Genomic DNA, 22,982 nt, shown 5'->3' on the forward strand with positions numbered 1-22,982 from the left:
ATTGTTACAAATGGAACATCATGAAAGCATAGTGATGAATCACAAAAACAATATGTAATTATAGATGTGTTTTCCGATGGTCTTAGGCGACCCCTGGGAAAGGGTCGTTTGACCCCCAAAGGGGTCGCGACCCACAGGTTGAGAACCGCTGGTAGAGAAATGTGACGTTTTATGGACGTTGTTATGAAGGGGAAACCTGAAACCACTCTCCCAGGATGCATTGTTCCTGGCCTCGTGGCTGAGCTTTGTACTCCCAGGGGCGCTCCGTCCAGCAGCGACAGCCTGGCCTCACCCCGCGGACGGGAGGCCGGAAGCCGGCATTTCAACAATAAGCCGCGTGAGCACGGCCGCTGCGGTGCGGTCAGAGCGGTTCACAGGGTGGCCTCCCTTATCCGCAGCTCTCAGTGAGGCAGTGCGGTCCTCCTCCTCCGTTCACAAGCAAAGACGCCAAGGAACCAAGAAGTCGAGTCCCGGGCACCAGGCCACGCAGCCAGCAGGTGCAGTGGCCGTGCACTCCCAGCCCTGGCCGTGCGCCCCGGGGACCGGCGTCCTATTGCTCTGCTCTGATGAACGTGTCGGTGCTTCACAGAAAGTCATGCCTTTGGCCTGTCAAGGTCAAGATCAAAATCAGAGACCCTGGAGGGCACTGTCCATTTGGTGGGGAAAAGGACCCCAGGTAGCGAGGTGTGGTGTGAGCATGTGCGACCTTCCCCCCAGCGTTGCTTCATTGGGGGACCCCTCACCCCACTTTGACACTCAGCTCCTCCATTCCCGGCAACACCCCACTCGCTTTGCAAGGACAACAGTAGTAGCTGCTGCAAAACCTCCGACAAGAAAACAAACAAACAAAAAAAACCCGTTGACCAGGGGCCAGGAGAGAGGTGGGGAGGGGCTCAGACCCTCCCAGCAGGAGCGCGGGCCTCCCTGGGGGTGCACAGTAGCCCCCCATGCCTGGGCCCCGCAGACTCAGAGATTCGGGGAGCGAGGGTTCCTGGCTGAGGCAGGGGCTGAGGTGGGCAGATCAGCATTAGTTAGACGTTCCAGGCCTTTCCTCAGGCCTGCTCTCCCTGCGTGACCCGTGCAACCTCAGCTGTCTCCACATTCACCCACAGACAGAGACGAAACACAGCCTGCCCGACGGTTTCCCAGCCCCAGAGAACGAGGCTCTTATAGCCCAGACTCAGCGTGTCCTATGGGCAGCGGCGTGTCCTATGGCAGCGGCGTGTTCTATGGGCAGCGTGTTCTATGGGCAGCGGCGTGTTCTATGGGCAGCGTGTTCTATGGGCAGCAGCGTGTTCTATGGGCAGCGGCGTGTTCTATGGGCAGCGTGTTCTATGGGCAGCAGCGTGTTCTATGGGCAGCAGCGTGTTCTATGGGCAGCGTGTTCTATGGGCAGCGGCGTGTTCTATGGGCAGCGTGTTCTATGGGCAGCAGCGTGTTCTATGGGCAGCGTGTTCTATGGGCAGCAGCGTGTTCTATGGGCAGCGGCGTGTTCTATGGGCAGCGGCGTGTTCTATGGGCAGCAGCGTGTTCTATGGGCAGCAGCGTGTTCTATGGGCAGCGTGTTCTATGGGCAGCAGCGTGTTCTATGGGCAGCGGCGTGTTCTATGGGCATCGGCGTGTGCTATGGGCAGCATGTTCTATGGGCAGCAGCGTGTTCTATGGGCAGCGTGTTCTATGGGCAGCAGCGTGTTCTATGGGCAGCGGCGTGTTCTATGGGCAGCGGCGTGTGCTATGGGCAGCGGCGTGTTCTATGGGCAGCGGCGTGTTCTATGGGCAGCGGCGTGTTCTATGGGCAGCGGCGTGTTCTATGGGCAGCGGCGTGTGCTATGGGCAGCGGCGTGTGCTATGGGCAGCATGTTCTATGGGCAGCGGCGTGTTCTATGGGAAGCGGCGTGTTCTATGGGCAGCAGCGTGTTCTATGGGCAGCGGCGTGTTCTATGGGCAGCGTGTTCTATGGGCAGCGGCGTGTTCTATGGGCAGCGGCGTGTTCTATGGGCAGCGGCGTGTTCTATGGGCAGCGTGTTCTATGGGCAGCGGCGTGTTCTATGGGCAGCGTGTTCTATGGGCAGCGTGTTCTATGGGCAGCGGCGTGTTCTATGGGCAGCGTGTTCTATGGGCAGCGGCGTGTTCTATGGGCAGCGGCGTGTTCTATGGGCAGCGTGTTCTATGGGCAGCGGCGTGTTCTATGGGCAGCGGCGTGTTCTATGGGCAGCGGCGTGTTCTATGGGCAGTGTGTTCTATGGGCAGCGGCGTGTTCTATGGGCAGCGGCGTGTTCTATGGGCAGGGGCGTGTTCTATGGGCAGCGGCGTGTTCTATGGGCAGCGTGTTCTATGGGCAGCGGCGTGTTCTATGGGCAGCGGCGTGTTCTATGGGCAGCGTGTTCTATGGGCAGCGTGTTCTATGGGCAGCGGCGTGTTCTATGGGCAGCGGCGTGTTCTATGGGCAGCGTGTTCTATGGGCAGCGGCGTGTTCAATGGGCAGCGGCGTGTTCTATGGGCAGCGGCGTGTTCTATGGGCACCGGCGTGTTCTATGGGCACCGGCGTGTTCTATGGGCAGCGGCGTGTTCTATGGGCAGCGTGTTCAATGGGCAGCGGCGTGTTCTATGGGCAGCGGCGTGTTCTATGGGCAGCGGCGTGTTCTGTGGGCAGCGGCGTGTTCTGTGGGCAGCGGCGTGTCCTGTGGCAGCGGCGTGTCCTATGGGCAGCGGCGTGTTCTATGGGCAGCGTGTTCTATGGGCAGCGGCGTGTTCTATGGGCAGCGTGTTCAATGGGCAGCGGCGTGTTCTATGGGCAGCGGCGTGTTCTATGGGCAGCGGCGTGTTCTATGGGCAGCATGTTCTATGGGAGGCGGCGTGTTCTATGGGCAGCGGCGTGTCCTGTGGCAGCGGCGTGTCCTATGGCAGCGGCGTGTCCTATGGGCAGCGGCGTGTTCTATGGGCAGCGTGTTCTATGGGCAGCGGCGTGTTCTATGGGAAGCGTGTTCTATGGGCAGCGGCGTGTTCTATGGGCAGCGTGTTCTATGGGCAGCGGCGTGTTCTATGGGCAGCGTGTTCTATGGGCAGCGGCGTTTTCTATGGGCAGCGTGTTCTATGGGCAGGCGCGTGTTCTATGGGCAGCGGCGTGTTCTATGGGCAGCGGCGTGTTCTATGGGCAGCATGTTCTATGGGCAGCGTGTTCTATGGGCAGCGTGTTCTATGGGCAGCGGCGTGTTCTATGGGCAGCGGCGTGTTCTATGGGCAGCGGCGTGTTCAATGGGCAGCGGCGTGTCCTATGGGCAGCGGCGTGTTCTATGGGCAGCGGCGTGTTCTATGGGCAGCGTGTTCAATGGGCAGCGGCGTGTTCTATGGGCAGCGGCGTGTTCTATGGGCAGCGGCGTGTTCTATGGGCAGCATGTTCTATGGCCAGCGGCGTGTCCTATGGGCAGCGGCGTGTCCTATGGCAGCGGCGTGGCCTATGGCAGCGGCGTGTCCTATGGGCAGCGGCGTGTCCTATGGGCAGCGGCGTGTTCTATGGGCAGCGGCGTGTTCTATGGGCAGCGGCGTGTTCTATGGGCGGCGTGTTCTATGGGCGGTGTGTTCTATGGGCAGGGGCGTGTTCTATGGGCAGCGGCGTGTTCTATGGGCAGCGGCGTGTTCTATGGGCAGCATGTTCTATGGGCAGCGTGTTCTATGGGCAGCGGCGTGTTCTATGGGCAGCGGCGTGTTCTATGGGCAGCGGCGTGTTCTATGGGCAGCGTGTACTATGGGCAGCGTGTTCTATGGGCAGCGTGTTCTATGGGCAGCGGCGTGTTCTATGGGCAGCATGTTCTATGGGCAGCGTGTTCTATGGGCAGCGGCGTGTTCTATGGGCAGCGGCGTGTGCTATGGGCAGCGGCGTGTGCTATGGGCAGCATGTTCTATGGGCAGCGGCGTGTTCTATGGGCAGCGTGTTCTATGGGCAGCGGCGTGTTCTATGGGCAGCGGCGTGTTCTATGGGCAGCGTGTTCTATGGGCAGCGGCGTGTTCTATGGGCAGCGTGTTCTATGGGCAGCGGCGTGTTCTATGGGCAGCGGCGTGTTCTATGGGCAGTGTGTTCAATGGGCAGCGGCGTGTTCTATGGGCAGCGGCGTGTTCTATGGGCGGCGGCGTGTTCTATGGGCGGCGGCGTGTTCTATGGGCAGCGTGTTCTATGGGCAGCGTGTTCTATGGGCAGCGGCGTGTTCTATGGGCAGCGGCGTGTTCTATGGGCAGCGTGTTCTATGGGCAGCGGCGTGTTCTATGGGCAGCGGCGTGTTCTATGGGCAGCGTGTTCTATGGGCAGCGGCGTGTTCTATGGGCAGCGGCGTGTTCTATGGGCAGCGGCGTGTTCTATGGGCAGCGTGTTCTATGGGCAGCGGCGTGTTCTATGGGCAGCGGCGTGTTCTATGGGCAGCGTGTTCTATGGGCAGCGTGTTCTATGGGCAGCGGCGTGTTCTATGGGCAGCGGCGTGTTCTATGGGCAGCGGCGTGTTCAATGGGCAGCGGCGTGTTCTATGGGCAGCGGCGTGTTCTATGGGCAGCGGCGTGTTCAATGGGCAGCGTGTTCAATGGGCAGCGGCGTGTTCTATGGGCAGCGGCGTGTTCTATGCGCATCGGCGTGTTCTAAGGGCGGCGTGTTCTATGGGCAGCGGCGTGTTCTATGGGCAGCTGCGTGTTCTATGGCAGCGGCGTGTCCTATGGCAGCGGCGTGTCCTATGGGCAGCGGCGTGTTCTATGGGCAGCATGTTCTATGGGCAGCGGCGTGTTCTATGGGCAGCGGCGTGTTCTATGGGCGGCGTGTTCTATGGGCAGCGGCGTGTTCTATGGGCAGCGTGTTCTATGGGCAGCGGCGTGTTCTATGGGCAGCGTGTTCTATGGGCAGCGGCGTGTTCTATGGGCAGCGGCGTGTTCTATGGGCGGCGTGTTCTATGGGCGGCGTGTTCTATGGGCAGGGGCGTGTTTTATGGGCAGCGGCGTGTTCTATGGGCAGCGGCGTGTTCTATGGGCAGCGGTGTGTTCTATGGCAGCATGTTCTATAGGCAGCGTGTTCTATGGGCAGCGGCGTGTTCTATGGGCAGCGGCGTGTTCTATGGGCAGCGGCGTGTTCTATGGGCAGGGGCGTGTTCTATGGGCAGCGGCGTGTTCTATGGGCAGCGTGTTCTATGGGCAGCGGCGTGTTCTATGGGCAGCGGCGTGTTCTATGGGCAGCGTGTTCTATGGGCAGCGTGTTCTATGGGCAGCGTGTTCTATGGGCAGCGGCGTGTTCTATGGGCAGCGGCGTGTTCTATGGGCAGCGTGTTCTATGGGTAGCGGCGTGTTCTATGGGCAGCGGCGTGTTCAATGGGCAGCGGCGTGTTCTATGGGCAGCAGCGTGTTCTATGGGCAACATGTTCAATGGGCAGCGGCGTGTTCTATGGGCAGCGGCGTGTTCTATGGGCAGCGGCGTGTTCTATGGGCAGCATGTTCTATGGGCAGCGGCGTGTTCTATGGGCAGCGGCGTGTTCTATGGCAGCGGCGTGTCCTATGGCAGCGGCGTGTTCTATGGGCAGCGTGTTCTATGGGCAACGGCGTCTTCTATGGGCAGCGGCGTGTTCTATGGGCAGCGTGTTCTATGGGCAGCGGCGTGTTCTATGGGCAGCGTGTTCTATGGGCAGCGTGTTCTATGGGCAGCGGCGTGTTCTATGGGCAGCGTGTTCTATGGGCAGCGGCGTGTTCTATGGGCAGCGTGTTCTATGGGCAGCGGCGTGTTCTATGGGCAGCGGCGTGTTCTATGGGCAGCATGTTCTATGGGCAGCGTGTTCTATGGGCAGGGGCGTGTTCTATGGGCAGCGGCGTGTTCTATGGGCAGCGGCGTGTTCTATGGGCAGCGGCGTGTTCTATGGGCAGCATGTTCTATGGGCAGCGTGTTCTATGGGCAGCGGCGTGTTCTATGGGCAGCGGCGTGTTCTATGGGCAGCGTGTTCTATGGGCAGCGGCGTGTTCTATGGGCAGCGGCGTGTTCTATGGGCAGGGGCGTGTTCTATGGGCAGCGGCGTGTTCTATGGGCAGCGTGTTCTATGGGCAGCGGCGTGTTCTATGGGCAGCGGCGTGTTCTATGGGCAGCGGCGTGTTCTATGGGCAGCGTGTTCTATGGGCAGCATGTTCTATGGGCAGCGGCGTGTTCTATGGGCAGCGGCGTGTTCTATGGGCAGCGTGTTCTATGGGCAGCGGCGTGTTCAATGGGCAGCGGCGTGTTCTATGGGCAGCGGCGTGTTCTATGGGCAGCGGCGTGTTCAATGGGCAGCGGCGTGTTCTATGGGCAGCGGCGTGTTCTATGGGCAGCGTGTTCAATGGGCAGCGGCGTGTTCTATGGGCAGCGGCGTGTTCTATGGGCAGCGGCGTGTTCTATGGGCAGTGGCGTGTTCTATGGGCAGCAACGTGCCCTGCGTCCTCCATGCCTGCTGGGGTCCAGCCCCAGCGGGTCCAGGGGTTCCCAAAGGTGTGGACAGAGTCGGCGAAGAATGTTTTACACGGAGACAGCGTTCAAAACTCTCTAGCTTTCCCTAGTCTCCGTGGATCTTCCCTGTGCCTGGCTGAGGCCTCAGAGAGAGATCCCAAGGCAAGCTGAGCCTTTATTTTATAGTGAGAGGTAAACAAGGCAGTGGTTACCATTAGTTACACAGTTCTTGTGAGTTTCACTTGTTTTGACCATGGTTATACTTCCTGCACTTCCTCAGCCCATTAGCTTCCCAGATAAGATATAGGGAGTGTCATAAAGTCAAGCCTAATTATGCTAAGAGGACTGTGCCCTCTAAGCTGGGACTTGTTTGTGACTTTGCCCACAGGTCAGTCCGAGGCTTAACCCTATATCAGCTCCCTACACATGCCTCCTGGGTCTCTGTGGTGATTGTGCCACAAACAAATGCCTCTTCCCACGCAGCCTCACTTGGAGCCCCTGGACTTGCCCTACCCCCAGAAGAGGCCATTTGTTTGTTTTTCCTCCATTCATTCCTCCATCGTAAACCGCATTATTTATTTACGTTCACAGCAAAGCGGAGTTCCGATAGTTCCCTACCCCCCCCCCCGCCCCCCCCCCCCCGCCCCCGGCCTCCCCACCAACACCACCCCCAGGGGTGCATTTGCTACAACTGACCAACCAACCGGACACATCACGTTGCCGTCACCACGGCCCCTGGTTGGACGGGTTCGCTCTGGGTGGGGTCAAGTCCATGGGTTTTGTCAAATGTGCAGGGACATGTACCTGATGTGCATTCCCGGGTCTTCATGTACGTGAGCGGGTCTCCTGGGTGTCACGGGGATCACTGTTCCCCAGAGGCCCCCCTGCTGCTCAGAGTCGGCCTCGTTGTGTCCATTGTGCCCGAGAACTCGCAGACGGATCCTGGCTGTGGTCGCTACCGAGGCCTGTGCTCAGTGTCACAGTGAGTGACAGCAGAGGCCGCTGGGCTCGGGGACACTCGGCCAGGCCACCAGCCTGGGCGCCCAGTCCTGCCGTTGCCTTGGAAACCTTGAGGTTTCCTGTTCCGGGCTGAAAAGCGTGATGTGTCTTCATTTGCGAAAGTCTGTGTTATACTCTCCATCTGCCTGGGGCGTCGCCACGCCGGGAGCAGAGCCCCGGGGCCTGGCTTCCTTTCCCACAGCAGGGACCGAGCGGGAGCCGCACACATCTCCTGCTGGGCGTCGGGTTCAAATACCGCTGCGCAGGCAGAACCTGCGCCGGCCGGGCGGGCGGGAGCGGGCGCATGACTTCATTTTAGATGCAGCCTTTGATAAAGCCTCCGCAGAAGGAGAGCGTTCCCTGGCGTTTCTATTGCAGTGACTCCTGGGCCATCACTTGTATTTTTAAACCCGAGCACAGAGTTTCCAAAGAGGAAGAGTTTAGCATCCTTAAGCGACTCCACGTCTGCTGTGTCGAGTACACTGAAGTGTTGTTTAAAGAGCTCAGAGCCACCTCTTCTCGTCTGAAACACGTAGGGCCCGTCCGCCTTGCCTGACGCACAGACACGCTCTCCTTCCGTCTCTAGTTGCCGCCTCTGTGTGGGCCCAAGAGCTGCCATTTCCTTGATTGTCTCTCCTGAGAAAGACTCCAAACCACTGCTTACCCCACAGCGCAGGCGCCCGCCCACCCAGCTACCAGGATGCAAACAGCATTTCGTCTTCCTTCCTGGGAGGAGCGAGGCTGCCGTCTCTAAGAAACATCGCCGGCATTCACGGCAGAGCTGGCAGAGAACTGGGTTCCCTAGGTCCACCTCCACACCTGAGCGTCCTGTGGCGACCACCCACCGCGTGGGGGGTGCTCCTGGTGCGGCCGGTGGGGCTGCCGTCAGACGAAGGAGAGCCTGGGGTCTGGGCAGCCCAGCAGCCCCCTCGTTCAGAGAGCCCGTCCTCTGGTGTCCGGGACAAAGCATAAGACGCCAGGCGGATCTGAGGCTCTTTCTCCGTCCCCTGGCGCAGGCTGCCAGGCCCTGGCACAGCGAGGGAGGGCGTCCGAGGCGCCAGGTGCCATGACACAGGCCTTGCTGCGCTGAGTGAGCACCCGGGAAAGGCCATCACTTCAGCCCGGGCTACGCACTGGCCGCGCCAGCGCCTGATCCGCGATAAGGAGACTCGCCTCTGTTAGCTGCCGGGCTTCCCAGGTAACAGACCCTGGAGAGGCACGGCCACGCCACGAGGGACCCTGCTGAGACCACCCGGTTCTGAGGTGATGGCGGCGCAGCTGCCTCCCAGCGCGCACACCGCGAAGGAGCGCGGGCAGCAGGCTACTCGGAGGGGCTCGCCTGAGAGGCAGGAGAGCCTCGCGGCGTGAGCCAGGGTGAGCCTGCAGACACCCGCACTCTCACCTGTGTCATTAACCACCGTCCTGAGTGGCCCCTTTCCGCCCGCGGGCCTCTCCGCCTATTGGCACAAAGCTGCAAAAACAGCTCGCCACCAAAGACAGCTACTGCCAGCGTGTGTCATTCCAAATGGCGTAAGACTGGGTTTTACCATCGGAATACAACTTCTAAATTTGTGCTTTTGACACTAATTCCGTCTCCATAAAATACCCTTTTGTATTTGTGGAAAGCATGTTCATGTATAACATTAAAATATACTTCTTTGCTGTCATTGTTTATCGCAGCCGCCTTGGCACCATTATCCCTTTCTATTTTAGTCGCTCTTGGGATCAATGCCAACTTTCCAATGCTCAGTCCTACATGCGAACTTCTTTATATTTTTAAGTATCTGGCCAGATTTTCTGCAAATGAATTCTTGGAAGTGGGGATGCACGTTTTAGGAGGGTGTGCGTGATGTATAGGCTCCAGATACCCTCCAAGGCACGCTCCGGAACACGGCCGGTCAGTTTATCCTCTTCATAGCAACGGGGGAAGGGGCTCCCCATCCCCAGCTGGACGCCTGGCCGACGCCGAGCGTTCGAGGGAAAGAAGCGGCAATTCATCGTAAGTGTGCGCTTCTGCAGTTACAGTCCAGAGCAGACATCCCCATATGGTGGGTAATTGCGTGTCTCCGCCGGTAAAATCCAGTCTTTGCCGTTTCCGCATTTTGCTGTTAGAGAGTGCTTACACTCGTAAAGCTCCCTGCGTGCTAACACTGGAGTGCTTTTGTTGGCCTGGCTCCTGGCATGGACTACTTCTTGTCAGATCCCCTGCCACCCTGTGGCCCTGACACGTTTTTTCTTGATAAATGAAGACATGAAAGCTTCAGAAAGCCGAGTGACTTAACGGGAGGGTGTAGTTATTACAGACGATGCTAGTTGATCCCCCGACGCCCTGTCCGCACGCGCCGTCCTCGGGTGTCTAGCAGCTCAGCGTGGCAGAACTATCCTCAGTGGGCGCGGGCGTGTCCCAGGGCTGGGCAGCCCTAGACCAGCCACTGAGGGAGGGACACAGGGCCAGCCCTGAGCCAGGCCAGCAGCCTCCTGGGCACCCTGTTTGCCCAGATCTGGTGGGGCAGCCGGGGCGAGCCTTCGTCTGAACCTCACCTTTTCCTAGATTCCTCCCCTCTGATCCCGCCCCCTCATTCCTCAGGGGAAGGGTATCCGCTGTCAGTTACTCACCCAGAACCCTCCTCTCGCCCCGGCTTCTCGGGAACCCGACCCGAGACAGCTGGGAAGTGAGACACTTCATGTTCACACCCCAGCAATCCGACCCCGAACCCACACGCGCTCAGCACAGCCCACGGGGCCGTTAGACGCCAACCAGGCGTCATACTGGTGACCTGCCTTTTAACATGACATTCACCACAGAAAGGCATTAACTGTACGTAGACAAATCATTTTCAACGTTATGCTTGTCCACCTAAGTTTTAAGCGATACATTATTCGACATCTTTTCTGGCTTTATTTATTTGTATTTATGTTTAAATGTATGTGTTTAGTTGGATACTTGTATCACAATTATTTTAGCACCAGCATCGGTTCCATCATTAACTCACCATTTTGAAGTGTGACACGATCACATTTATATACATCCCCATGAGCTTTTTTTTTTTTTTTTTTGCTAGAATTCCTTTCTGCTTATTTCTATAGTAACGTTTCAGCTCCAACATTTTAAAGTTTTTTTCTTATTAAAATTTTACAGAATATTTTGCTTTATTTTTATGTCAGGTGAACCTTAAACTTAGGCCAATTTTAAAATAGTTTAAAATTCATTGAACTGTGTACTTGTTAATGTATGTTATTACTTGAAAAAACATTACCCCCAAAAATTACTTGGCAGTTTTTTGGGGAATTTCACTGCTTATAAAAACAATTTGGGGAGAACGGGCATCTTATAATATTAAGGAGTTCTTTTAAAGTTCATGCTATTTCTCTATTCAAGTGTTTTTATGATTCTCAGTAAAGTTGCATAGTTTTTATATGCTTCATAAGCCTTAAATAAATTCTGAGGTTTTATTATGATGTAAATCAGCGGTTCTCAACCGGTGGGTCGCGAACAATGAAAATACATCCTGCATATCAGATAGTTAGATGATGATTCATAATAGTAGCAAAATGACAGTTATGAAATAGCAACAAAAATAATTTTATGGTTGGGAGTCACCACAACATGAGGAACTGTATTAAAGGGTCACGGCATTGGGAAGGTTGAGAACCGCTGGAAGGATTAGAAATGGTTATTGCTAAGTTATTCATGATTGGTTTTACAAGTAAGATCTTATCAGTACAAGGAGTGTCAGTGCAGCTGCTCGGGTTGTAGGGAAAAATGTTGTTAGTAGGTAGTTTTCCGGCTTAATGCCTGTGCTGCATAGACGCGTTTGCCACGTGTTCAGTTAATAAGTGAGTTTCTGCTGCTTTGGGGCAAGGCCAGGACTCTCTCCTACGGAGAAGGCCAGGCGCTGCTGTCTGATGGATCGGCATCTGCTCTGATGGTTGGTTGTTGAGGGCTGATAGCAAACACTCACTTTAAATATGTCGGCTGAAACGCAGAGCGAAGGCAGAGCCACGCCCGGGGGGCGGACCTGGTCAACAGAACAGGACGCCACTCAGTTTGACCTTCCGGCCCAGTGTTAAGGGGGTGGATCTCATGATGTCGCCAGGAATTCAAGGCCCACCCAGATGTGATGTAACTTCCTGTTATTCGAGTATTTATTAAATCTGCATGTGTTGCTGACTCTCTCTGTGTCTGTCCCTCCATCGGAGGGCAGAGGCCACGCCCGGCCCAAGCTTTTATTCTATTTTTGTGTCTGTCTTTTCATTTTCCCAAACCCCAAAAGCGCCTCCTACTTCAAAGAACCGGTTCGCATCCCTCTGTGCTGGACGCGGAGAAGAGACCCAGCCTGACATACTCGGTCAAGGTGTTGCATTTTCACATGAGCCCTGCTTCCACCCACATGGCCCGCAGCCTGCCGTGCGGGCCCCGGGTTCTAGGTTATCCTGTGATCACAGAACACTGACCCAACATGGATTGATTGGTTGTGTGCCAAATACCTGGCATTGGTATTCATAATAACCTATCATTCATTCATTCATTCATTCATTCATTCATTCATTCAAAACTTTTTATTAAACACCTGTGTGCCCAGCTCTTCGCTTAGAGGAGTGATGGTGAACCTTTTGAGCGTGGCGTGTCAGCATTTTGAAAAACCCTAACTTAACTCTGGTGCCGTGTCACATATAGAAATTTTTTGATATTTGCAACCATAGTAAAACAAAGACTTATATTTTTTATATTTATTTTATATAAATGCCATTTAACAAAGAAAAATCAACCAAAAAAATGAGTTCGCGTGTCACCTGTGACACACGTGTCATAGGTTCGCCATCACTGGCTTAGAGTTTAGTGGTGAAGAAAGACAAGAGGACAGTTGTCATCCTAGGTGACAGCAGGAACACAGTGTTACAAGAATCGACAGAGGGGGCCCCCAATCCAGACCTGAATTCTCAGCAAAGAGTCAGGATGGAAGCTCAAACCTGAGAGGTGCCGGAGAGCTGAGCTACGACCGAGTTAGTGAAGGATGGGTCTCCCCCAGCAGAGCAGCGCGCCAGGCGGATGGACCAGCCTGGCAGCAGCTGGGGAGGCAGCCACATGGGGGAAGGAGAGTCCTGAGGTGTCAGTGTCCCCGAGTTTCCAAGTGAGTGCCCTGGCCTGAGCATGCTGTGAAGGGGTTGACTGTCCTGGACCGTGTGGCTCAGTGGTTGAGCGTTGTCTCAGGCACCACAAAGGTCACGGGTTTGATTCCCAGTCAGGGCACATGCTCAGTTGCAGTCCTGGTCCCTGGTGAGGGTGTGCAGGAGGGGCTGGGGGCTGGGAGCTGGGGAGTGGTGGTGGGTATAGAGGCAGGGGCTGGGGGTGGAGAGTACAGGAGGGGCTGGGGGCTGGGAGCTGGGGGGTGGTGGTGGGTATAGAGGCAGGGGCTGGGGGTGGAGAGTACAGGAGCGGCTGGGGGCTGGGAGCTGGGTATAGAGGCAGGGGCTGGGGGTGGAGAGTACAGGAGCGGCTGGGGGCTGGGAGCTGGGGGGTGGTGGTGGGTATAGAGGCAGGAGCTAGGGGTGGAGAGTACAGGAGGGGCTGGGGGCTGGAGGGTGGTGGTGGGTATAGAGGCAGGGGCTGGGGGTGGAGAGTATAGGAGGGGCTGGGGGCTGGGAGCTGGGGCCTGGGAGCTGGGTATAGAGGCAGGGGCTGGGGGGTGGGGCATATACAGCTGAGGAGCAGACACCACATCGCACTGAGCAGCTGCTTACAGAACCAGGTTCTGCCACTTGATACCTTTAAGATTTGCCTCCAACAATTCCTGGACCAAAATGACACCGCTTGGCGGCAGGCTGTGTCCTGGAGGCTTTAGTTAAAATGCGGGGGCCTCTTGTTTCTCTGGCGTCACGTGCACCCTCCCCCATCCCCACCGGGCACTGCCACATTCCCCTCACCCCAGCAACAGCCAGGGGACTGGGAGGTACCCTCGCTCTGTCGTACGTACCTGCCCCCCAGGTCTCGTGTGGCTCCCTGGGGCTCCAAGGCCACCTTAGAGCACCCTTCTAATGACAGGCTGAAGGAGCCTCACCCTATGGTTGTCCCAGTCGCCCTGGTCCATGTGTGAGAATCTGGCACGTTTGTTTCCTTGTTCTCCGTAACCCGCGGTGAGTGGTAGGGGACCCGCAAAACACGGTATGACCCCGTTTACTCGTCCCCCGGTGCCAGCGTGTGGAGGCGGGCTCCATGTGCGGTCGCTAGGTCAGCAGTGTCACCGCTGGCCTGAGCCGGGTCTCTCTGCTCTGCCCCCGCAGGCATCGTCCACGCGGCCTCTCCCGGCTTCAGCACGCCTGCGTCGTGTTTGGCCGTAACCGCCCGCACAGGGGTTTTCCCGGGAGCGATAGAACTAGACGTGACCACCGGCAGCCATGATCACCGGTAAGCTGTTGTGATCGCTTCAGCCCCCGGTTTGGCTCTGGCCCCTCGTGTCTTGGGTATTTTGTTCTCCATGTGGGGGAGACCCTGGTCCCTGGTCACATGGTGGACTGGGCCAGAATGACGCGGAGCCTGGCCCGCCTGTCCTGTTGTGCTACTTAGGCTGGGCCTCATTTGCTTTTAGAGTCACCTCGGTGCTGAGACTTTCATGGGTGACAGGACCTGGCAGAATAATACCCCCCTCCCCCCAGGGTCCCGGGAGGAAGGGAGCTGGGAGCCCGGGAGCAGGAATATGGGGGGCCTTCTCCTCTTCTCCAGGCAGTAACCTGGCAGCCGATCCATGAGTCTCTCTCATCATTGATGTTTCTCTCTCTCCCTCTCCCTTCCTCTCTGATATCAATAAAAACATATATTTAAAATAAAAGGAAGTCTAGGGAGAAGGTGGTGGACACTGGCGTTGGCAATGACTGCTCAGACCTGACTCCAAAGCTCAGCAACAAAAGCCAAAGTCAAGGTGGGGCGACATCAGACTCAGAAGCTTCTGCTCGCGAAGGGGCGGTCGGCAGAGCGAAAGGCCTCTGAATGGGGAGACATTTGCAAATCACACACCCGACAAGCGATGAACATTCAAAATATATCAGCAGCTCATACAACGTAATACCAGGAACACCTGCTTTAAAAGGGCCATGGACCTGAATAGACATTCCAGAGAGGACACACCCACGGCCAGCGCATCCACGCACAGGTGCTCAAGGTCGCCGAGCCTCAGGGAAGTGCCCATCGCAGTCACGGAGGCACCACCGCACCCCTGCCAGCATGGCCACTGGCCAGGACGAGAGGAAGCAAGTGCCGCTGCGGACGTGGGGGCAGGGAGCCCGCGCGCACCTGTGCCGGGACTGTAACCACGCAGAGCAGCGCTCCGAGGCTCCGCAGGTGCCGCTCTGGTCTCCCCTGTGTCGCCCTCAATATTAACCTCCAGGGCTCCGATGGCAGCCACGGGACTGACCAGAGCGCCTCACAGCACGCCGGGCTGGGCCCCTCCTGTCCTACTCGCAGCCTCGTGCTGTCGTGCGTGTGACCTGGGCCCACATGATTCTTCAGACGCTTTGAGAGTCACTCATCAGGTGTTGGGACCGCGATATGTTAAGTCACTTTCATAAAATGCGCTGTGATCCCCTGAGAACTGACCACTTTCTGTTTTGTGCTGCGAAGTTCCCCGTGAACACCATCACTCAGACCCTCGACTGACATCCCCCTACACCCAGGACTCAGGGCCCTTTCCTGAGCAAAGACACGGAGCCCCCTGCCCAGCCCAGCCCTGCCTGGTAACAGCCGAGCGAGCGAGCGAGACCTCAGCTTAGCTGCACACGCGGGAGAAGGATGATCCCAAATGGATAAAAGACACTCACGTGCTCGGTAATGCCAGGAAGTTACTGAACACGTAGACTGGTGACCTTGTGGCAGAAAAGACCTTTTTTTTTTTTTTTTTTTAAGCTTCGAAAGCCCCAACCATAAGGCCCAAAGTTGATGGATCTGGTGACAACAAATGTAGGGTTTTTGTTCCACCAGGGACATCGTGGAGTAAGGTGACAGCGGAGGAGACGCGAGTTGGAAGCGTGAGGATGAGGGCCTGTTATGGGATGTGGTTGTGGGGAGAACAAAAATTAAGTAAATCCAGAGCTGGGCCCTGAATGGACGCCATGACAGCACAGGCTGCCGCGAGCTGAGGACTGGCCCCCAGCCCCCGGTGCCGGAGCCCACGCAGTGCTGTGCTGGGGGTCCCAGGCCCGTGGGGAACAGAGGCTTCTAAAGGGCTGCGGGGTGAGCGAGACACTGGCGGGTGTTTCCACAGGCATCCCCACGGATCGCGCTTTGGGCAGCTAGTGTGGGGACACCGTGGAGAACGGGCTCGCGGTTCAAACACTTAGGCCGTTGGCCAGCTTCTCCCAACCTGGACCGCCCTCAGCGCCCCCCACCCCCCTCCTGTGCCAGGTAACAGGACAGCGAACACAACGCAGGCGCCAGGCACTGAGCTAGGCTCGGAGGCGGCCCCATCCAATGACACGTGTGTCCTCCTTCCCGGAGCTCAGCCTCGGGGAGGAGAGAGCAGAGGCAGGAGCAGCCCGCTGGCTGCACACCGCTCAGGGGCCAGGCGCGGCTCCCGGCCGGGGCATTCACCATCAACCCTAATACCTCGGCCAGGGGGGTACTTGCCTCCTTACCATTAAAATGGGGTAAATAAGTTACAGAGAGTTAAGTAACAAGCCTGAGGTCACGGAACTAGAGAGGTGAAGCCAAGAGGAGATGCAGACCAGGCCAGACTGGCTACAGCCGCTGCGCTGTTCGCAGCTCCCCAGCCGGAGTCGGCCATCCATGCACACAGGCACCGAGGGAGAGCTTCGCTCGCAGGGAGACGGGCACTCGCCCCGTTCAGGGCCGTTCCGAGCTCTTTCTGTATTCTGTCCTCCGTGATTTTGACTGTTATTATTTTGAATCTATACATCAGTTTGAGGAGAATTCACTACAACAGTCTTCCTATCAATGAACATCTTATCTAAGTTTTTAATTTATCTCAAACTCTTAGAGTTGTAAGAATTATTCTTAGGTGCTTTTAAAATTTCTATCTTTTAAAAATATATATTTTTATTGATTTTAGAGAGGAAGGGAGAGGGAGAGAGGGATAGGAACATGAATGACGAGAGAGCATCACTGATCGGCTGCCTCCTGCACACCCCCTACTGGGGATCGAGCTTGCAACCCAGGCACGTGCCCTGACTGGGAATCGAACGGTAACCTCCTGGTTCACAGGTTGGTGCTCAACCACTGAGCCATGCCAACTGGGCTAAAATTTGTATCTTAAGGATCATTTTAAAATACATTTCCTGTCTTTGTTGCTAAGTAGCTAGAAATACAATTAGTTTTCTATTGATTTTTAGGGAGTAAGGAGATTTCATTTCACTCAAATGATTGATATATAGATTCGTGTTTTCTGCACACAACCACTTCCTGAAGATGACAGGTTTCTTCTCCCATCCTCACTGTGTATATATGTGTCTGATCGCCCAGGGTCTTCCGTGTAACGTGGACCAGAGGCAGGGGTAGCTGGCACCCCAGTCTGGTTTCTGGCTCTGAGTTGTTTGCAGGTATTCCTCATCAATCTGAATCATGTCCCTTTTGTCCTTACACTGCCGACCTCGACTGCTCTTCCATCTGCAAACTCCAAATTCGGTGTTCGAGCCCGAACGCCCAGTGCGTCAGAAGGTGATGGTGGGTGGAGACGGGCCTTTGAGGAGGAAGGTGTGTTGAAAGGAGGCTGTGCGGTGGGCTCTGACCCAAGCTGACTGGAGCCCTGATACGAGGAGGAGGTTGGAGGTGAGCAGAGGAAAGAGCCCTCGGTGCTCGAGGACACGGAGGAGGCAGCCCTGCCTCTGCAGTGGGTTACGGTTGGAGTTTTTGTTTCTGGAATGTTTGGTGGGGCCATTGATGGTAAACCTACCTGCGTGGAGCCCCTGCGGGAAGGATTTACATCGCTGTTTCTTTCATCATTATGCATCTTTTTCACTCACTGTCCTGGCCACTGTGGTCCTCCTGTCTGGCTGGCATCCTCGGGCTGGGGGCGCTGGCTGGCATCCTCTGATGGGCTTCCCACTGCCCGTGCTTGTCTTCGTCTTGAATCATCTACTGGGGCCTTAGACTCCCAGGTCCCTATTCTAATTGTCTTTGTTCAACTGCTTCTCATGGATTTGTTTGGCTGGTTTCCTCAGCTTTCTTCCAGCTCCACGAAATTCACGCTCGGCCTTGACCCTGTACCTGGTGTCCCTGGCCACGCCTGCTCCGGTCTGACCCCAGGAGTTAACATTCCGGATCTTCCTGCAGGGCCAGTGGGGTGCTGACTGGCCGGGAGGGGGCAGCTCGGTGGGCTCACATGTGCCTTTGAAAGTCTCACAGCCGGTTTGTTCTCCCACAAACAGTCTCTCCCGGTTCAGAGGGTGGGCCTCGTGCTCCTGAGCTGATGGAGCTGCAGCGGGAATCAGCTTGCTTTTTTTTTTTTAAATCCTCACTCAAGGACTTTCTTTTCTTCCTTCCCTTCCTCCCTCCTTTCCTTCCTTTCTTTTCTTCCCCTTCCTTCCTTCTTTCCTTCTTTCTTTCCTTCCTTCCCTCCCTCCCTCCCTCCCTCCCCCGCTCCCCCCTCACTCCCTCCCCTCCCCTCCCCCCTTCCCTTCCTTCCAAGGAGGGAGGGAGAGAGGCAGAGACTAGGTTGCCCATGCTTTGTGTCCTTGGTGTGTGGCACAGTGCCTAGCATAAAGTAGGTATCAATACACATTCATCAAATAAAAGAGGAATTGAGCCATTAAAAAAAAAAGAGAGAGACAAAATGTAGAAAAGCAAGCAAGACTTTATTGACCACAGCAAAAGTTACTGAGGACAACGAAATAGGGAGAGCCTAGAAGAAGCCACAGGAGAGCCCAGGCCGGCTGCTGGCTCACTGGGAAGTCGAGAACAGGAGGCCTGGGGGACAGGCTCAGGGCTCAGCCAGGAGGAGCTGCCGCTGCCCACGGCTCCCCTGGTGGCAAGTCTCCTGGAGGTTAGCAGATGCCTGCCTGGGGGGAGGAGAGGGAGGGATGGCACTGAGTGCTTCCAGGAGGGGGAGCACCTGCCACCTGCCTTTTCAGGGCTTTAAAAGGCTGGGCGTTTAGGGGAGGTCTTAGCGGTGAATCAGGAGACTATTTTTTCATCAGTTTTTTGCTGATGTGCCAAAATGAGATTTATTCTCTTACTTTGCCTGTCCCAGGGTATGGCTGGCAAATGGCACTGAATGGATTTCTGTTATCATCTGCCTAAATTGGGTGATTTAAGCGATCTGCCCTCTGGTTGGGAGAAGTACAAACCACTTACTCCAGTCTGCTTGGCCTAGGGCAGGCGTGGGCAACCCCTGGCACGCATGCCAAACATGGCACGCCAGTAACTTTTGCTGGCAAGCGAAACCCTCTCTTATAATCTTCCATTTACAATCTTTTTCTTAATATCGACTTCTTTATTCTTCAGATAAATTCAGTGTAGGTGCATCTTAGATAAATAAGTAATTTTACATAACAAGTTATCTTAAAGACCATAGACATGGATTGACGAGAGAGGGGAAGAGCAATTTCTATGCCTCTGCCTTAGCTCTCCCTGCCTTCCTAGATTCAACCAGTGTTTTGGTTTCATCCACACACGCTTGTGAGTCTCTGTTCTCAGTGATGACTTTTGTTAAGTCTCGTAACAGGAGTAGCCTGACGGATGAAAGCAGTAGCTGGTGCATGTCTCTGAAGGTCACGAAATAGAAACCTGATGTAAAATCTCTGTCATCAGTGATGCAGCAGCAAAAGTCCCACTGATAGTATCAAACAGAGTCATAAAGTTTTCTGTCGGACTATCAGTGTACATGTATACATTAAAAAATAAATGTATTTTTCATCATCATAGACTGTTTTTGTTGCTCGAATGATTTTTATTATTTTTTCAAGGTTCTTCACATACGTACACCTTAAGAGATATCAAATAGGCGTAACATGTTCTCAAAAAATTAGGGTTGGCACGCAGAAGAGTTTTGAGTCAGAGATTTTGCTGGTTTTGGCACGCACTCACAAAAAGGTTGCCCACCCCTGGCCTAGGGAGATAGGATTTACGAGGTGGCTGCAGACTGCTGTTCCCCTCGTCCTGGAATCTTCCTGGCTCTTTCTGTTCTATAACAATCTGACCGGAGGGGGCCTCCCTGCACCCCCAGACACATCTGCCGGCGACCCTGCCTGGGCAGCCTCCCACCCAGGAGGCGGCGTCCCCAGGAGGGCTCCTGCGGACAGTCCCAGCCGGGCTCAGCCAGATCTGGCGGGAATCGCTGGGACGAGGGGCTCCCCGGGAGCTGGCTCCCCGAGGGGGTGGCAGGGGACACCAGCAGCGCGGCCTGGAGCCCAGCTGGCGCCCGTCTCCGCCAGGAGGAAGCTATGGAAGCGCGCAGCCCCGTGGCCGATTTTCCGCCTGCACCGCCCGCCCTTCCGCCTGCACCGCCCCAGCTCCCGCCCCGCCCCGCCCCTCGCCCCGCCCCTCGCCCCGCCCCGCGCCCCGCGCCCCGCGCCCCGCGCCCCGCGCCCCGCCCTCCCGCGGGAACCTGGGCCGGCCTCTCCCGCGCTTCCCAGCAGAGGCCTGCCTTTTATAGGCGCCGCAGCCAATCAGCGCGCGGCGTCCCCCCCCGAGGCCCGCCCCCCGCCCCCTGGCCAATCGCCGCGCCCCGGGTGCCTCGGCTGCTCGGCGGCGCTCGGCACTTTCCGCGTCGCTGGCTTTGCAGGGGCTGCTCCTCGCAGTCCAGTCGCTCTTTTTTCCGGGTTTGGAGCCGATCCGGATGCTGAGGGCGCCGGGTGCCTGGTCTCCGCGACCTGAGGGCTTCTGTACATGGATTATCTGGTAGGTGCGGTGCGGGGCCGGGGCGGGGGCGGGGCCGGGGGCGCCCCGCGGACCGGCGCGCGGGGTCCCCGCCTGGGACAGCCCCGCTCGTTCCCGGGGCGCGCTGCCGGGGGGCCCTCTCGCGCCGCGGCCCGGCCCGGCCCGGGGGCTGCGCGGGGCTGGCGCTCGGGGCGGAGCTGACAGGTGAGGCCGCGGGGCGGGGGCGCAGGGCCGCCGCGTCCCCTCCGCGCTCCGGCGGCGCGACTCCAGGTCCCATTAAACAGCCATCACCCGAATGGCTCCCTAAGTGCCCGGCGGCCGCTCATTTGCTGCGATTAGATCTCCAAAGCGGTGACCCGGGTCGCGGCGAGGCTTTAAAAGCGCATAAAGCCGCCGGGCCGGCCCTCCCGCCGGTGCGCGCCGCTCACCTGTGCGCCCCGCCGAGCGCCTAGGCCGGGCTGCGCCCCGAAGCGCAGGTGGGAGGGGGCCGCGCCGCGCCGCGCCGGCGTAACAATGGACCCGGCTGTGTGTGCGGGGTCCTGCGAGCACCTCGCACGGTTCCAGACCCAGACCTCCCCGAGCTGCAGGTTTGGGCTCCAGCGTTCGGATGGCCCGGGGCCGGGTTTGGTCCTCTGAGGTAGCGGAACCCCGTGGCCCTGCGAGCTAACGAAGGTGGGCGGACGCCGTGACCTCCTGTCACCCGGCGGGACGAGTGCAGTCGCCTGTGCCTCGCCGATGGGCCTGGCAGAGGCCGGCCGCGCCTTCTAGGAACCAGGCTGGTGCCGCGCTGACAAAGGCCGGGAGGGATGCTGTCTGACCCGGGGACGCTGGGCGCTGGGGGCTGGTGATGGCGCCTTGGCTGTGGCTCCATCTAGTGAAGGAGATGGATGCGTCCCGCCAGCCTCACGCCTCCAGAGCTGTAGGAAGCCGGCAGTTCGTGGAGAGAGGAAAACATTCTGGATTCAGATTCTGTTTGTTGTTCCTGTGCTGATGCCAGCAGCTCCCTCTGTCTTGGTGCTAAAGGGACTTTTGCCGCCTGCCCCCGGAGCTGGTGAAGGGGTTTATCTGACTGTGCCCTGCTCTTCATTGCTGGGTGAGTTACAGTTCCAAATTGCACCACGAACCTGTCTTGGAGGTGTCCAACCCCCCAAAGCATTTGGTGAGCAAAGAAAGAGAAAACTTTGGTTGTCCGGCCGGGTGACTCGGTGGTTGAGCGTCTACCTGTGACCCAGGTTGCGGGCTTGATCCCCGATGTGAGGGATGCAGGAGGCGGCCCGTCAGAGATTCTCTCTCATCATTGATGTTTCCCTCTCTCTCCCTTCCTCTCTGAAATCAATCAAAATATATTTAAAAAAAGATTTCAGTCTTTAAAAAACACACAAAAACATGAAGGCCGCCGAAACTGTACTGAAAAAGCAAAACCACCCTTTGGGGCTGGTGTTTGTGTTTACGTCCTCAGAGAAAGGGTGTGCCTGCTCCTTCCTTTCCTCCTGCCATCAGTGACTGTCTCACAGACGGAATTTATATGGCGTCCAGTTACAAGCCAGCTCCCCAAGAATGAAAGCCGGTGTTGTTGACTGTGTTGGGGATCTTGTTTTCCAAATTCATCGGGTCCCAGGTTCCTTCACCATCTTCCAGGGAAACATTGCTTCTCTCATCCCGAGTCCGAGCCTTGAGGGTTTGCTGAGCGCGTGGGCCAGCGCCAGCACCGTGTCTGCGCGCAGACACGAATAATGTGTGTGCCATCTTCACTTTTCTTTTTCTTTTTATTATTATTATTATTTTTTAATGCCCTTGACCGGAATCGAACCTGGGACCCTTGAGTCTGCAGGCTGATGCTCTATCCAGTGAGCCAAACCGGTTAGGGCCACTTTTCTTTTTAGTAGCAGAGGACTTTAAAAAAAAAAAGCCTATTTTCTTAAATGATTTTTTTTTTCAGAGAGAGAGGAAGGGAGAGGGGCGGAGAGAGAGAGAACCATCAGTCGGCTGCCTGCTGCTGGGATGGAGCCTGCAGCCCCGACCGGGAATCGAACCAGCGACCTTGCAGGGCCTGGGATGATGCTCCAACCACGGAGCTTCCAGCCAGAGTGCGCCAGTGACTTCCTGCTTCTGCTGGAAGCTGGAGGGGGAGCTGTGCGTGTGCCGCCCATTGTGTGTGGGACTGGAGGTCACCGCTTAACCTTTCGTATCTGGAGGAGAGTGGGAAGGAGGAGAAGAGAGAGGAAGATAGAAGTGCTATTTTTAATCGTTTTTAATAAGATTGCGGATGTGAAAACAGGATGACGCGCTCTGATTTTAGAAGTTGCTTTTGATTTCCTAACTTCAAGGAATGTTCTGAGGTAGAGGGACAGGGCTAGTGCCTTAATATTTAGGACCCGGTTTTTGTTGGTTTCAGTGCCAGGGAACAGCGGGGGTTTGCGGGTCCCAGCTAAAGTGTGTCCCCCAGTGCCCTGTTCAGTTGCTGGGTGAACGGGTGCGAGGCACGGGCACCTTCCTCGCCAGCTGCCCCGGGCGGCGCGATAGCATCTGTTTGGATTCGGTGTTCTGTTCCGGCGAATGCGGCATGTAGCCGTTTCTCTCCACTGCCGATGATCAAGATAGGATTTGCGTGGCCTGGGCGGCGATGTAAACAGGAAGATCTCCATTTTCCAGGCGATGAGGGCTCAGCCCGGGAGGCCAGGCACCTGCCTCCCGTGTTCACGACGGGCTTTGAGGCCGGGGCGT

At 56.7% G+C, this 22,982-nt stretch overlaps 2 protein-coding genes across 3 annotated transcripts in view; both read left to right on the top strand.

Moving 5' to 3' along the window:
* Positions 1–22,982, top strand: part of LOC308518094 (melanoma-associated antigen B4-like) — a gene marked incomplete at both ends in the record, with an annotated part of 362,175 nt that overhangs the window by 137,863 nt on the left and 201,330 nt on the right. The gene's annotated exons all lie outside the window — the stretch shown is intronic.
* ARL15 (ARF like GTPase 15) overlaps positions 20,126–22,982 on the top strand; it is a gene marked incomplete at its 5' end in the record, with an annotated part of 202,106 nt that continues 199,249 nt past the window's right edge. For both annotated transcript variants that reach the window (XM_081089702.1, XM_081089703.1), the window contains one exon: positions 20,126–20,279. In XM_081089702.1, the coding sequence (XP_080945828.1) occupies positions 20,268–20,279 (12 nt within the window). The remainder of the gene's footprint in view (positions 20,280–22,982) is intronic.

The sequence above is a fragment of the Myotis nattereri genome (genome assembly GCF_964212035.1).
Source record: "Myotis nattereri genome assembly, chromosome: 4".
Taxonomy (NCBI): Eukaryota; Metazoa; Chordata; class Mammalia; order Chiroptera; family Vespertilionidae; genus Myotis; species Myotis nattereri.